Source organism: Callorhinus ursinus, unplaced genomic scaffold (assembly GCF_003265705.2).
Source record: "Callorhinus ursinus isolate GAN/ISIS: 27379988/994484 unplaced genomic scaffold, GSC_fseal_2.0 scaffold31, whole genome shotgun sequence".
NCBI classification, from domain to species: Eukaryota; Metazoa; Chordata; class Mammalia; order Carnivora; family Otariidae; genus Callorhinus; species Callorhinus ursinus.
The window spans coordinates 12,174,060-12,188,892 of NW_027397093.1; the positions used below are offsets into that span (position 1 = coordinate 12,174,060).

General features: G+C 39.0%; 2 protein-coding genes across 8 annotated transcripts in view; one reads left to right on the forward strand and one right to left on the reverse strand.

Annotated features, from left to right (window-relative positions):
• DNAJC9 (DnaJ heat shock protein family (Hsp40) member C9) overlaps positions 1 to 14,833 on the forward strand; it is an 81,089-nt gene that overhangs the window by 9,265 nt on the left and 56,991 nt on the right. The window contains exons 5-6 of one of the 4 annotated variants that reach the window (XM_073878843.1): positions 6,659 to 6,736; positions 8,738 to 8,821. The exons of 2 other annotated variants lie outside the window; for them this stretch is intronic. In XM_073878843.1, the coding sequence (XP_073734944.1) occupies positions 6,659 to 6,736; positions 8,738 to 8,806 (147 nt within the window). In that variant the 3' untranslated portion in view covers positions 8,807 to 8,821. Of the gene's footprint in view, positions 1 to 1,618; positions 1,756 to 6,658; positions 6,737 to 8,737; positions 8,822 to 14,833 lie in introns of those variants that run through there. One more of the 4 variants, XM_025850464.2, reaches the window with a different exon arrangement.
• Positions 1 to 14,833, reverse strand: part of FAM149B1 (family with sequence similarity 149 member B1) — a 77,250-nt gene that overhangs the window by 3,686 nt on the left and 58,731 nt on the right. For all 4 annotated transcript variants that reach the window (XM_073878836.1, XM_025850577.2, XM_073878834.1 and 1 more), the window contains exons 8-12: positions 9,095 to 9,219; positions 6,841 to 6,947; positions 4,016 to 4,240; positions 2,024 to 2,144; positions 1,651 to 1,776 (exon numbers count right to left, since the gene is read on the reverse strand). In XM_073878836.1, the coding sequence (XP_073734937.1) occupies positions 1,651 to 1,776; positions 2,024 to 2,144; positions 4,016 to 4,240; positions 6,841 to 6,947; positions 9,095 to 9,219 (704 nt within the window). The remainder of the gene's footprint in view (positions 1 to 1,650; positions 1,777 to 2,023; positions 2,145 to 4,015; positions 4,241 to 6,840; positions 6,948 to 9,094; positions 9,220 to 14,833) is intronic.

Genomic DNA, 14,833 nt, shown 5'->3' on the forward strand with positions numbered 1-14,833 from the left:
CCAAAGAGCAGAGCACTAGTCTGGAAGTGACAAACCAGGGACTCGGCTCTAGTGCGCTTAGTTACATTGAGCTACCAGCTCATCTTCCTTTGCGTGACAGCAAATTGGGAGAGAAATAGCTAAGGAATGAAATTCTTTGGTTATAAACATCAGAAAAAGAAGAAACTGAAATGTCTTCATCTGTTTAGTTTAATTGCTAAGGCAACCAAAAATTAAATGTGTTTTAGAGAATCTAGCTGTAGAATATAATCATCAAACAATGCTTAACAAATGCTCTGAATCAAATTTTGAGAAGATTAATAGAGGTTTTAAAACTCTCTAGGATTCACATTGAGTAAGAATCAGAAATGCTCACATTTCGCTTTAGCTCCTGTTTTGGTGAGTTGCCCCCTAAATAAAGCATCTTGAGGTCTGCTGAGTTGAATAGCGTCCCCCATCCCCTGCCCCCGCCAGTATTCATGTCTACTTGGAACCCATGAATGTAACTTTATTTGGAAATAGGATCTTTGCAGTTGTAATCAAGATAAGATGAGGTCATATTAGATTAGGGTCAGCCATAAATTCAGTGATTGGTATCTTTCTAAGAGGGAAATTGGGACACACACAGGGAAGAAGGCTCTGTGAAGGCAGAGGCGGAAATTGGACTGATGTGGCTGCAAACCAAGGAGTACTAAGGATTGCTGGTGACCACCAGAAGCCAAGAAGAGATGAGAAAACATCCTTCCCTAGAGCCTGGAGAGGGAACATGGTTCTACTGACACCTTGATTTTGGACTTCTAGGCTCTGGAACTGATAGAATAAATTTCTCTTTTAAGCCACCCAGTTTGTGGTGATTTGTTATGGTAGCCCTAGGATACTACTATACTGTCCCATTTGTTCTCACCACTCTTCTAGTGGAGAATTGTATAGTGCTTTAGGCTGATACAATTCAAGGTTTATAAGTTGGAATAAGTGGGCTTCAAATACCACCATCCTGAAAAGTGGTAGAGGATTTGAGGCCCCTGACTCCTGGGCACTGAGTGTGGCCCCAGTTCCCCAGGCTCTTCAAATCCTTTTGCCACAAAGCAGATGAGGTGGGGCTGAGTGGCTGGCCTACAATTGGGTAAGATCAGTGCATGACATCCAACCTCCCTACTAAGCTTTTTCTATTACTTGCTTAAAAGTAAAGGGGCCAGTAAATGCACATTAAATGGTAAGGTGATGTAAGCATCTCAAAACACCAATTTAAAAAAATGAATGTCCTGACTTGCCATCCATCAGTCCATAGCATAATCTGATACCACTTTTGGTGTAACTCCATGAGAGCAGTGTTAGAGAAAGAGTTATGCTGATTTGATGTATTGGAGTTTAACACTGTTTTGCTTATTCTCAGAAATATTTAATATTTAACAATTTAAATTGTTTAAACTTTGTGACAGGTATAAGGCATTTTACCTTATTCTTCATTTTACCCTACCTTTTTTAAAATTCTATTTGAATGTCAGAGACCAGTTAGAATTTCAATGAAATGTACTTATTACAGTTTTTATTGTTAAGAGCCTCCGCTTTTATTCTTGGAGTTGATTAAGGCACTATGTGAAATCTTAAGTCTGCCAAACTAGTTTTTTTCTTTCCCCAGCTGTCAAGACCATAGAGGAAGTATGTCACTACCAAAAATGATTGAGTTGTGTTGGGCCTGGAGAAAAAGTCAGGTAAAAGGAGCCTCTCCTGGGGCTGCTGATGGTTGGGCTCATCCACCACTGCACTTCGAGCTCGATTGGAGTCACCATGGGTTTTCTGCAGGGAAGACAAAAATTATAGAAACCATTAAACAATTTGTAGCCAGAGCTGTGCATGTCCTACATCAACCCAAGTAGGCATGGTAACTGCAGGCCAAGGAACTCCAATTCCATTGTTACAAAGTTAGGATTCAGTTTGTACTTTGGACAAAATACAGTATAAGTTAATTCCAGAACACGGATCCTGCAGAATTACTGTCCTTGAGGTTTTAAGCACATATAAAGGCAATAGGAGAAAGACCTACCGTTGGCCTTTGTGGCCCCGCAGTGCTCAAGTGTTCCACTTCAGCTGTGCCGATAGGGGGCAGCAGGTTGTTTCGACTCAGGGGCATTGGTGAGGGAGAGAGCGATTCAGCTGCTACTGGGCTGCAGATCCCACCAGCAAACACCAAGATAAGAAAGCATAAAGTTAAAACAATACAAGCAAACTGATTAGAGTCAAATAAATGAGGGGGATGAGTTTAATGTCATGCACAGAATGCTTTAAGCTTCCTATGTTTTTAAAGCAAGCTCAGTGAAAGGATTTTGGAAAATCAGTTTGGGGGGAGCTTTTCATAATACTTTCTGATTTTTGTTGAAACTTTATCCTGGGCACACAGCAGAAGTTGACCCTTTGTCTCAGAGAGAGCTGGACAAAAATAGTTTTCCCTATCTGGTGTTACACCATTTTGGTGTTAACTTATTAAGGATTTGTAATTTCACATCTGGTGGAATTCTCCACAGTTCTGGGCCTTTTGGTTGTCCTTTTCACTAATAACAGTAGTCCTTCCTTATCCACTGTTTTGCTTTCCATGATTTCAGTTAACCCATGGTCACTGGGATCTAGAAGTAGATGATCCTCATTCTGACATATTGTCAGAAGGTCACTAGTAGCCTCGTGCTGCATCACAATCCTCCATCACTCCCCTCGCTTCATCTCATCACGTTGGCATTTTATCATCTCACATCATCACAAGAAGGGTGAGTGCAGTACAGGAAGATATGAGAGAAACCACATTCACATAAATTTTATTCCAGTATATTATTATAATTGTTTCTCTTTATTATTGTTAATCTCTTACCATACCTAATTTTGAGGTTAAACTTCATCATAGGTATGTATGTATAAGAAAAAACATAGTACATATAAGGTTTGGTACTCGGCAGTTTCAGGATCCACTGGGGGTCTTGGAACATATCCCCTGTTGGTCAGGGGGGACTGCTGTAATTATAATTCCCAGGTAAAGCTCCTAAACTTTCCTTCCAGTTTGTAGCATTACTCATATTCAAGACAGTACCTGGAAATCAATGATACTTTCATGTCCCAGAAGACACTGTCAGAAGGTATGAGAGATTAATTATACTTCAAAACTGCTTATCCTCAAGTAAGTGAATCTGTAACTATATCAATACCAACATCAACATAATAAAATAGTGAGTAGGTGAGAAGAACTCCGGTGTTCTGACAAAGATTTTTGGGCGTTATGGACATCTCTTAGTGAATCTATTGGGATAAATTAAAACAAACTGAAAAATCAAAGTCAAGAAATAACATGTTGGGAGGGAAGTATAGTGAGGTGCTTAATTAAGAAGCTGAATTCAAAACAGTTACAGCTATATTATCTCATAGCCTTGATCATAGTCTTAGAATCAAACATCCTAAGATATTTTGTGAATCAACAACTAATGGAAGAACTTTATTTAAAAAAATAGGCTTCTAAGTATTTTTTGCATGACAAAGCTCAGAGTGAATTAAGGGTGGGAAAAGGAAAGAGTATGGTTAGTGTTATTTCCTAAGAAGTGCTAAAGGATATTTTTCCCAGTATATAGACAAGTACTTATCTGAGGTTAGAATGTTATCGTTGTCAATGGAATAAGCAGATCCCAGTGGTACAGAAAAATATTAAAGGAGAGTTAACTTGTTTGGGAATGAATTTCACTGAGCATGTACTCAGGAAAATGTTTGATAAGATACATATATCTTCTTCGATAAGTGTCACTGAAGTATTCTAGCCAACATTTTGTTGTAGAAGTAAATCTTTAGCTAAATTAACAGAAGGATCCAATATCTGAATTTTATTCGGATTTGACCATATTTCTTTCTCTGTTGGATTTAAACCAGGGTGTAGTCCATCATGAGAATATGTAATGATTAGTTCCTAGACACATATTTCAACCTTACATTTATATTCATTCTCTATATAAAATTCTTCATTAGTTTTACCACAGTTTCCAAAAATTCTGCTTTTGAAACCTACACTCGGGATCCTCTGAGGATTTCTTCCACAGGTCTTGGCATTCCAGCATGTGAATGGCTTGTGCTGATGGGATGAAGGGTACGTGGTGGGGGATTGCGTCTCCTGGCAGACTGCACTGTGTATGACAGAGCCGATGTACTAAGCTCCAGGCCTCGATTTGGCCAATTTCGAGTTGAAAGGATGGTACTGGATCCAGGTCTCATAAGTAACTTGTCATCGAGATCTCTAGTGGCCAAATCAGAAACTCACAATGAAATCAACATTGCTCTGTATAGGGAAACAGGACTCAAAGGCTTAGACTCTAAAATATATTTAAGGAAGAAAAAAACAAAAGTAAGTAACCTAGTTTATACACATCATGTAATCTAGCTCAGGCATGAGAATGTATTCTTAAAGGAAGGACATAATTTTAGTCATACAGGTAATTTACTAGAATGGAGATTTGGGAAAGCAAGTCCATTATTCACCTGCCATGACAGTCACTTCTTCAGTTACAGTGAGGGCTGACCTGAAGATTACTTGCTCTAGGGTGCTCCCAGAGTTCACCTCAGGGACTGAGATCCCTACCATATTTGAGGCGTTCTTTGTGCTGAAGGAAAGACTTAGTTGAAGGGCAAATAATTACTGCTTAGGAGCAGTGTGACACCAGTGAGGCTCCCACTCAAAGATTAAAATGCTGAGTTCGTTGGAGCCTGCAGGGGTAGGGGTTTGGGTTCCTTGGAAAACTGGAAGCAGGCAAAGGGCCCCAGAGCCTTGTGCTGCACAGGGCACTGGGACTACAGTAGATTCCTATCTGCATAAGCAACTGAAATACAACACTTTTCTGGAAGTACTCTGATAAGTAGAATGCCATGTCCAAACAGCTAAGTAGCTTAAACTTTGCCCTACAGATTCAGGTTTTTGTTTTTGTTTTTGTTTTTTAGGCGGATGAGATATTTGCATTGTAAGACACCTGAGAAATAGTGTTTGGGACAAGGAAATGGGGGGAAAGTGAAAGAATGAAGCTCTGCCACATGCTCTTTTGGCTTTCAGCAAGTTCCTCAAGCTCTGAGTCCGCTTTGGTATCCTGTAGTGCAAAATATACCTCAGTGTTTGGAGGACTTTGAAGGGAAAATACCTACCACGAAATGGAGCTAAACCTTATGCATTACTCACAAGAGATCATGCTAGTCTTCCTGTCTCCGTAACCATTCACTTATTAGCCTTTTCTTTACACACCCTAACTGCTTTCTATGACAGAAGCTTTGGGCCTTAGCTGCTCTACGCTTATCTTGTCTTCTGGACTATTCATTCATAATTCTGGATTCAGTTATTACCTTTAGCCCGGTAACTTCTAGTTCAACCTCCAGATCTGACCTGTTCCATGTTTCTGGTGAGATGGCTTGGCACTGTAAACTCAACACGCCCCAAACCAAATTTATCTTTACCCCACGACGAGCTTCCCCTGAACTTTGAGATCTCAGAGTTGACTTTGGTTCCTCTGTTTTTATGGAATCTGATTTCTTTTACAGTATCTCCTAAAATATTCCATTCCTTTATCCTTTGCAACAACTTGTGTATAGACTTTTAGTAGCTCATACTTGAACTCCTATTTTAGACTCTTTACCTTCAGTTCCTCCTGCTTCAATCCAGTCTATGTTCTTCTGCTGTAAAATCTGTCTTTCAGATTCCTGACTTAAACGAGTGTGCTCCCTAGTGAAATTCATACATTGGTGGGAGTGTCAAATGGCATGATTACTTTGGAAAACTGTATGGCAGTTTCTTATAAAGTTAAACATACACTTATCTATCCTATGACACTTTCTACATATTGACCCAAGAAAAATAGACCATAGGGCCACAAAAAAGACCCATGCAAGAATGTTTATGGTGCCTTTATGCATAAGAGCCACAACCTGGAAACACCCCAAATGTTCATTAACAGGAGAATAGAAAACAATTGTGGTGTGTTCTTAGAATATTACTTGGCAATAAAAGAAAAGGTCACATGCAATAACATGAATGGATCTCAAAAACATGGCATTCAAAACCGTACAGTCTGGTCTCAACCTTCGTTAATTTCATAGTCTTCTTCCCCACTCATCACACCACGATATATTTTAATTCTGGAAGATTGTCAGTGATCTTTGGTCAGAAGCATTAAAATTCTGACCTGTCCCTTTTCTTAATATAGCAAAACTGGTCTTGGGGCACCTGGGTGGCTCAGTCGTTAAGCGTCTGCCTTCGGCTCAGGTTGTGATCCCGGGGTCCTGGGATGGAGCCCCACATCAGGCTCCCTGCTCCGCGGGAAGCCTGCTTCTCCCTCTCCCCCTGCTTGTGTTCCCTCTCTGTCAAATAAATAAATAAAATCTCTAAAACAAACACAAAAAAAATTGGTCTGCTTTCCCTTCTAAATAATTTGTATTTTTTGTCTCCAGACCTTTTCCCACATCACTCCTCCTACCTAGAATAGTCTTGTTGCTCTTCTCTGCTTATCCAAACTCCCATCTTTGAAGGAAAAATTCATACTATAGTTACCCACCCAAATGCCTCCTTTTAGGACTGTCATGCATTCACTCTGGGTACCACACACTTGACATTCAGTCACAACAATGCCATATATGGTTAAGTCTCTTTTTACCCGTGTGTGTCTTCTCTTTCCAGTTACATTATCAGCTCCTTGAGGGTGGAAACCATTTCCCTGAGATGTTTTTACTCCCCAGATGTCTCTGTGGTTGCTTGGTAGGTACTCAATATATGCATGATGATTGACTGATTTAGCTTTCCTTTTATTTCTTAGTGATCTATGTAAATTCTAGAGTCTATTAAAATTTTACACTTCTTACAGTAGCTTGTCCATTAGGGAGAGATTTCTTGGCTGTAGAGGCATCCCATGAACCCAGAGACCATTCACATTTGGCTGATGACCACTTGCTGCTTGAAAGAGATTCATCTATATGTCAAAGGAAAGTGTTATTGGTTGGTAAAGACACTTGCCGGGTTTCCCAACTTTGCCAAAAGTTAATATTTTCAAATTAGATCATCCGTACATCTTTCTCCTATGCCTTAACTTTTGTAACGTCTTTGGCCAGTAGCCCAGCTGGGGCCCCAAGTGCACTGTCAAGATGGACAGCAGGTCAGGGAAGCCTGATCAACTGAGATGAAAGCAGTTTTCAGCCACTCTGATAGGGGAGCGAGAAGTTCATTACTATCATTACATACATTAGGAAAGAAAACCTAAGAAGAAAAAATACGGAACAAATATAGAAACAAGAGTAAACTCTGACATAATCTCTTTTACCGTCAAACAGTATGCTCTACATAAACATCCTTTCTCTTTCACTACCCCTGGAGCAGTCAGCTATCAGTTATAACCTAAATTCTGAAGACTGTTATTAGCAAGAGCTCTAGTGCTAGCAGGATTTAATCTTCCGTGGACTGACATTGCCACCTTGGAGTGTTGTTGATTTTCTCTGTCAGTCATCCGTGCCCTTTCTGGTCATCTCCTTGGCTACAGCATGCATTTCCCTCCTAGTTTCTTTCAGGAATATCTGAATTAATGCTTCTCTTTCCTTTGGTCATTAACAGCCAGAAACATTTAATTATTCATAATTTAGGCTACCTAACCCATAGACCACTTCAGCATGTTAGAAGTGTTATTACTACCAAAGGAACATTAGTTCACCTGGTTAATTCTCCAGTGTGGTAAAATATGGATGGGCCTTGCTGATTTTATTTTTAAATAACCCATTTGTAAATCTAATAGGACAGTATCAGGCCAGTATATCACCAAAGCAAATACTAGGTCTGGTAGTAAAACCCAGGGTTGATGAGCATGGCTCAAGGATTAGAATGCCCCTGCCCTCTTCCCTGCCTTTTTTTTTGCCACAAGTAACACTGGAAAACTATCATGTAGAAACTGGGACTAGAGAAATTATACAGGGATGAGACCAGGCTCATTAGCCTTCTGCAAGAAATGGCCATGTTTATGCTTGTCCACAGACTTCATTGGGACCACTTCTTCCTTTCTTTGGTTTGCCTTTTACACCTCTGTTATTAACCAGTACTAAACACCCAAAAGGCAAAAAAATTAACAGATTCAAATATAAAAAAACAAAACAGGTAGGCTGAGATAAAAGGGAGTCAAATGGAGAAATTCAAAGGATAGGATGTTAAGGGCACAGAACATCTGAGATTGGTCTCCCTTTCTGTCATATCCTTTATTCTCCCCCAAACAGACAGGCTAACCACATAGCTGATTCTATATGCATAATTTATGGACGACTTTAAAAAAGAGCCGAATGAGGGGCGCCTGGGTGGCTCAGTTGGTTAAGCGTCTGCCTTAGGCTCAGGTCATGATCCCAGGGTCCTGGGATTGAGCCCCACACTGGGCTCCCTGCTTAGCAGGGAGTCTGCTTCTCTCTCTCCCCCTGCTCATGCTCTCTCTCTCTCGCAAATAAAATCTTAAAAAAAAAAAAAAAAAGACGCCTGAGTGGCTCTTTCAGTTAAGTATCTGCCTTCGGCTGGGGTCATGATTCCAGGGTCCTGGGATTGAGTCCTATGTCGGGCTCCTTGCTCAGCAAGGAGTGTTCTCCCTCTGCCTGCCACACCCCCTGCTTGTGCTCTCGCGCTCTCTCTGTCAAGTCTTAAAAAAAAAAAAAAAAAAAAAGGCCATCTGTTTAAAAAAAAAGCTGACAATTATCAACCCTAATTTGCTATTAATTTTTTAAAAATTTCTTTTAGAGCGCATGTGTGCATGTGCAACTGAGAGCTGGAGGAAGGGGCAGAGGGAGAGGGGAGAGAAAATCTTAAGCAGGCTCCACACCTAGCGCAGAACCTGCCACGGAGCTTCATCTCACAACCCTGAGATCATGACCCAAGTGGAAATCAAGAGTGGGCTGCTTAATCGACTGAGGCACCCAGGTCCCCCACTATTAATTTTTTAAACTTAATGCAAAGAGTCATTGGATTATTGTGATAAACACATAACTTTACTGAAAGAAAATTGAGTCATAAATAATAAAATTAAGGCAAATAACTGAGCAAGCTTCTGGCAAGAACAGTTCTAGATTCCCCAGTACATTTCTGTGTGGGGCTTACTGGATTTGAAGTGATGGCCGGCACCTTCAAATGTGGCACTCGAGGTAAGATCAAAGGTTGTGGTTCATTCAGCACGCAGGGGCTTTCTGAAGCTGGTCTGGTGATTGCAACATTACTCTCATCATCTGAGCAAAGGAATAGAATCTATTATCCATGGATATCTTCAGACCCACAGCAAAACAGTGAAAAAAAATCTTCCCCAAGAATTCCTAGTCTCAAGCTAGGCTTCACTCATTTTTGCGGCCCAATTTCATACCACCTGCATGTTTAAAAACAACAACAGCAACAAAAACCCTTAAGAAGTTCAAGTGGTTTCCCAGGCTGATGATGCCTATTGATATGTGGCAGAAGGAAAAACAAAGATCTCTAGAACAAAGCTATCCAATAGAACACTTGGAGTTGATGGAAATGTTCTACACAGGCACTGTCTCGTATAATGGCTTCTGGCCACATGTGGCTCTAGAGCCCTTAAACTCTGGCTAGTGTTACTGAGCAACAGATTTTTAAAGTTTTAGTTAATTTTAACGAATTAAAATTTAAATAGCCAAGCAGATTTGGAAAAGAAAAAAAAATACAAAGGAGAACTAAAATTGCTAAAATTAAAAACAGCAGAATTAATAGATTTAGATACTGCTGAAGATAATTAGTGAACTGGAAGAAAAAGATGTGAAGAAATAATTCTGAATTTAGTGCAGAGGAAAGGAGATGAAAAATATGAACTGTACTCTAAAAAGTTAATTTTACTGTATGTAAATTATACCTTAATTTTAAAAATGGACAAGTAAAATCACAGTGAAACATCCGTTTAGACGTTGACAATTAAACATTGATCAGTATACTAATGAGACTGTCAATACAGGAACTGTACGTGGGCATAGAGAACTGGTACAATCATGTTGGATAATTTGGTGTGATCTAGTAAATTGAAGATGCATATTCCCTATGACCCAGCAACTCTATTCCTTGGTATATACCCCATAGGAAATCTTGTACTTGTGTACCAAGAGAAATGTTTAAGATCGTTTATATCATCATTGATCATAATTGCAAAACACTGGATTTGGGGGATTTTAGCACTTCTTACCACCAATTATGGTTCCAAAGCTCAACTTTGTAACTCATGTTTCTGAGTAGAATTAATATGCCCTCTGGGTCTTCATTGTTTCTAAATCACTTCCATTATCATTTGGCTTACAGTATACTGTAGTTTCATTCAGAGAAAGTATATCTTTTCTTGACAAAAATGTCCAGTGAGGCTTGTTTCCCCATTAGCAAATTACGGTTAATGGTAAAAATAATTATTCATTTTAAATATTAGTTTTATTTTAAAATATTCTTTTGTAATTTGGATTTTAAAACTGGCCTGATTAAAAGTTTAGATGACCATAAAAATAAGTTAGAAAAATGTTCATATTTTCTTAGCATTTTATATACTTTTGGGTTATAGTTGACAAACCTTAAAATACCACAAGTTGTCACATGGTCCTATGTAGTATTGTTTTGTTTCTCATGTAGGCGTAGAAAAAGTTGCTTTAGTAGTAGGGATAAGTTTGTACCAGCACCCGCAGGCTGGCTCTGAGAACAACTAACCAACTGGTCCACACCAAAGCCAGAAATCCAAGAGTTCTCTTTTCAGACTTCAAGATGTTATTTTTCAAAAGTAATGATAACACCTAACATTTATTGCACTGTTACATATTCCAGGAACCATTGTATATGCTTTAATGTAACTCATTTATTCCTTACACAACCCTATATTTGTATTATATTGTTTTATAGATTAAAAACTGAATCACAGTGAGTTTAAGAAACTTGCATAGGGTAGGGGCGCCTGGGTGGCTCAGTCGTTAAGCGTCTGCCTTCGGCTCAGGTCCTGATCCCAGGGTCCTGGGATCGAGCCCCGCATTGGGCTCCCTGCTCAGGGGAAGCCTGCTTCTCCCTCTCCCACTCCCCCTGCTTGTGTTCCCTGTCTCGCTGTGTCTCTCTCTGTCAAATAAATAAAATCTTTAAAAAAAAAAAAAAAAGAAACTTGCATAGGGTATAAAGTTAGTGTCAGAGCCAGAGCTCAAATAGGTTGTCTGGTAACAAACTGCTTTGAATCATTATAGTACATGACTTCTCACGGGAATAAGCTTGGCCCATGCATGGGCCAAATATGATCCATTACCTGTTTATCTTACTGCAGTAAAACATGCATAACTTCAAATTCACCACTTTAACCAATTTTAAAGTGTACAACTCAGTGGCATTAAGTACATGCATAATGCACAGTCATCACTAGTTCTGTAACTTTTTCATCACCTCAGAAGGAAATCTCATGCTCATTACCATTGCTAGTTTTTGTAAATAAAGTTGCAAGGGTACTTTATTTTCATTGCTGTATAATACTCTTGTATGAATGTATCACACTGTACTGTTGAGGGACATTTGGGTAGTTGCGAGTTTATATTTTCCAGCATGTGGTGCTATTACGGACATTCTTATGTGTTTTAGTGAGCATATATACTGAGCACACGGGAGTGTACATAACTACATTCACTCATTTGCATATTGTTTATGGCCACTTTCAAGGGCAGAGCTGAGTAATTGCAACAGACTGGATGGCTGGCAAAGACTGAAATAGTTACAGCCTGGCTCTTTATACACAGTTTGGTGACTTCTTTTTTAGGGGGTCAACTCACTAAACAGTCCACTAAACCACTTAGAGATCCTCCAGCTCCATCTCAAGATCAATTTCTTTTTTTTTTTTAGACTAAGTTTCAAAATCAAACAATATAGATGCACAGAAAAATAAAGGATATTTATTAATTTACAGCCCAACATTGGTAAATTGTGGAAGTTGAAATGGAAGTTTTCTCTGGTATGTCGGACTTGATACTGAAAATTGAAAGAGTTCCTTTATTTATCACCAGTGTTTATTATTACTGCAGTTCAGATATAACTGTGGACTTTATCCTTTATCTGTTATTTCCAAAAACTTAAATTCATATGATATAAACCAGTTAGTTTTTTTTTTTTTTAAGATTTTATTTACTTATTTGAGAGAGGGAGAGCACAGGCAGGGAGAGTGGCAGGCAGAGGGAGAGGGAGAAGCAGACTCACCACTGAGCAGGGAGCCTGAGCTGAAAGCAGACATTTAACCGACTGAGCCACCTAGGTGCCCCTAAACCAGTTAGTTTTTTATTTTTTATTTTTTATTTTTTTAAAGATTTTATTTATTTATTTGACACACAGAGAGAGAGAGGGAAAGAGCACAAGCAGGGGGAGCGGCAGGCAGAGGGAGAAGCAGGCTTCCTGCATGAGCAGGGAGCCCAGTGTGGGGCTCGATCCCAGGACCCTGGGATCATGACCTGAGCTGAAGGCAGTGGTTTAACCAACTGAGCCACCCAGGCACCCCAACCAGTTAGTTTTTTAAAGGGTGTTAGTTCTGTTTTCCAATTCCAGCTTTATTTATTTATTTTTAAGATTTTATTTATTTATTTGAGAGAGAGGAGTGGGGGAGAGAAAGAGGGAGAGGGAAAGAAAGAATCCCAAGCAGTCTCCCTGCTGAGTACAGAGTTCCACATGGGACTCAGTTCCACAACCCTGAGATCATGACCTGAGGGGAGACCAAGAGTTGGATGCTTAACAGACTGAGCCACCCAGGTGCCCCTCCAATTTCAGCTTTAAAAGAGAACTTGACATGCATACAACAGAGTGGCTTAAAAAAAACACCCACACAGACAGTATCAAATGTAGCAAACGTGAAGCAACTGGAACTCTCATACAATATTGGAGAGTGTAAATGGATGCAACCACTTTGGAAATTTTGTGACAGTCCCCACTGAAGTTGGAATAGCATATCTTATGACCCACTAGTGCTGCTCTTATGTGTCTAGTACATATGATCACCAAAACACATGTACAAGAACATTCCTGACAACACCATATGCTGGCAAACATAAACTGCAAACTATTCAAATATCCATCAACAGTAAAATGTGATACAGTCATACAATAGAATACAATATAACAAACTATTATTCCAAGCAAAACAGTTGAATCTAACAATGTTGAGTTTAAAAAGACAGATGCAAAATGGTATATACTAGAGGAATCCATTCTTATAAGTTAGGATAGGGTTACTCTTAGGGGTGTAGGAGTTTAGTCAGTGACTGAGAAAGCATGAGAGGGGCTTATGAAGGGTTGGTAATATTCTGTTCTTGGTCTGGGTGCTGGTTGTACAGATGGATTCATTTTTTTTTTATTGAAACCTATTTAACATTAGTTTCAGGTGCACAGCACAATGATTTGGGACAGTTATGTACATTTCAAAATGCTCGCCACGATAAGTGTAGTTACATCTCTGACCATACAAAGTTATTACAATATTATTGACTATATTCCCTACGCTGTACTTTTCATCTGAGTGACATACTTGTTTTATAACTGGCAGTTTGTACCTCTTATTTCCTTTCACCTATTTCACCTATCACCCCCCACCCTCCCCTCTGGCAACAACTAGTTTGTTCTGTATGAATCTGTTTCTGTTTTTCTTGTTGTTCCTTTGTTTTTTAGATTACATGTATAAGTGAAATCATGGTATTTGTATTTTTCTATATTATTTCACTTAGCATAATACTTCTTAGGACAATCCATGTTGTTGGGAATGGCAAGATTTCATTTTTTATGGCTGAGTAGTACTCCATTGTGTATGCCTGCCACATCTTTACCCATTTATCTATCAGTGACACTTAGGCTGCTTCCATATCTTGGCCGTTGTAAATAAATAATGCTTCAATAAACATAGGGGTTCATATATCTTTTCAAATTAGGTATTCATTTCCTTTCACTAAATCTCGAGAAGTGAAATTACTGGATCATATGGTACTCAATTTTTAATTTTTTGAGGAACCTCCATACTCTTTTCCACAGCGACTACATCAGTTTACATTCTCACCAACAGTGCATGAGGGTTCCCTTTTTTCACATCCTTGTCCTTAGTTATTGTCTTTTTTTTTTTTTAAGCTCTATGCCCAACGTGGGGCTTGAGCTCATGACCCTAAGATCAAGAGTCACATGTTCTACTGACTGAACCAGACAGACACCCCAGTTCTTGTCTTTTTGATATTAGCCATCTGACTGGTGTGAGGTCTCACTGTGGTTTTGATTTGCATTTTCCTGATGATTAGTGATGTTGAACAGCTTTTCATGTGTCTGTTGGCCATCAGTTTGTCTTCTTTGGAAAAATGTTTATTCAGATCCTCTGTCCATTTTTAATCACATCATTTGGTGTTGAGTTGTAGGAGTTCTTTATATATTTCAGATACTAATCTCTTACCAAATATCATTTACTATTATCTTTTGCCATTCAGTAGGTTGCCTTTTCATTTTTTTAATGATTTCCTTCACTGTGCAAAAGTTTCTTAGTTTGATATAGTCCCAGTTCTTTATTTTTGCTTTTGTTTTCTCCTTTTTATGATTTCCTTCACTGTGCATACAAAAGCTTCTTAGTTTGATAGAGTCCCAGTTGTATATTTTTGCTTGTTTTCCTTCTTAGGGAGACACACCCAAAAATACTGCCAAGGCTGATATCCATGAGTTTCCTGCCTATATTTTCTTTTAGGAGTTTTATGATTTCAAGTCTTATACTTAAGCCTTTAATCCATTTTGAGTTTATTTTTGTGTATACCATGGTGGTCTGGTTTCAGTCTTTTACATATAGCTCTCCAGTTTTTCCAACACCATTTATTGAGGAGA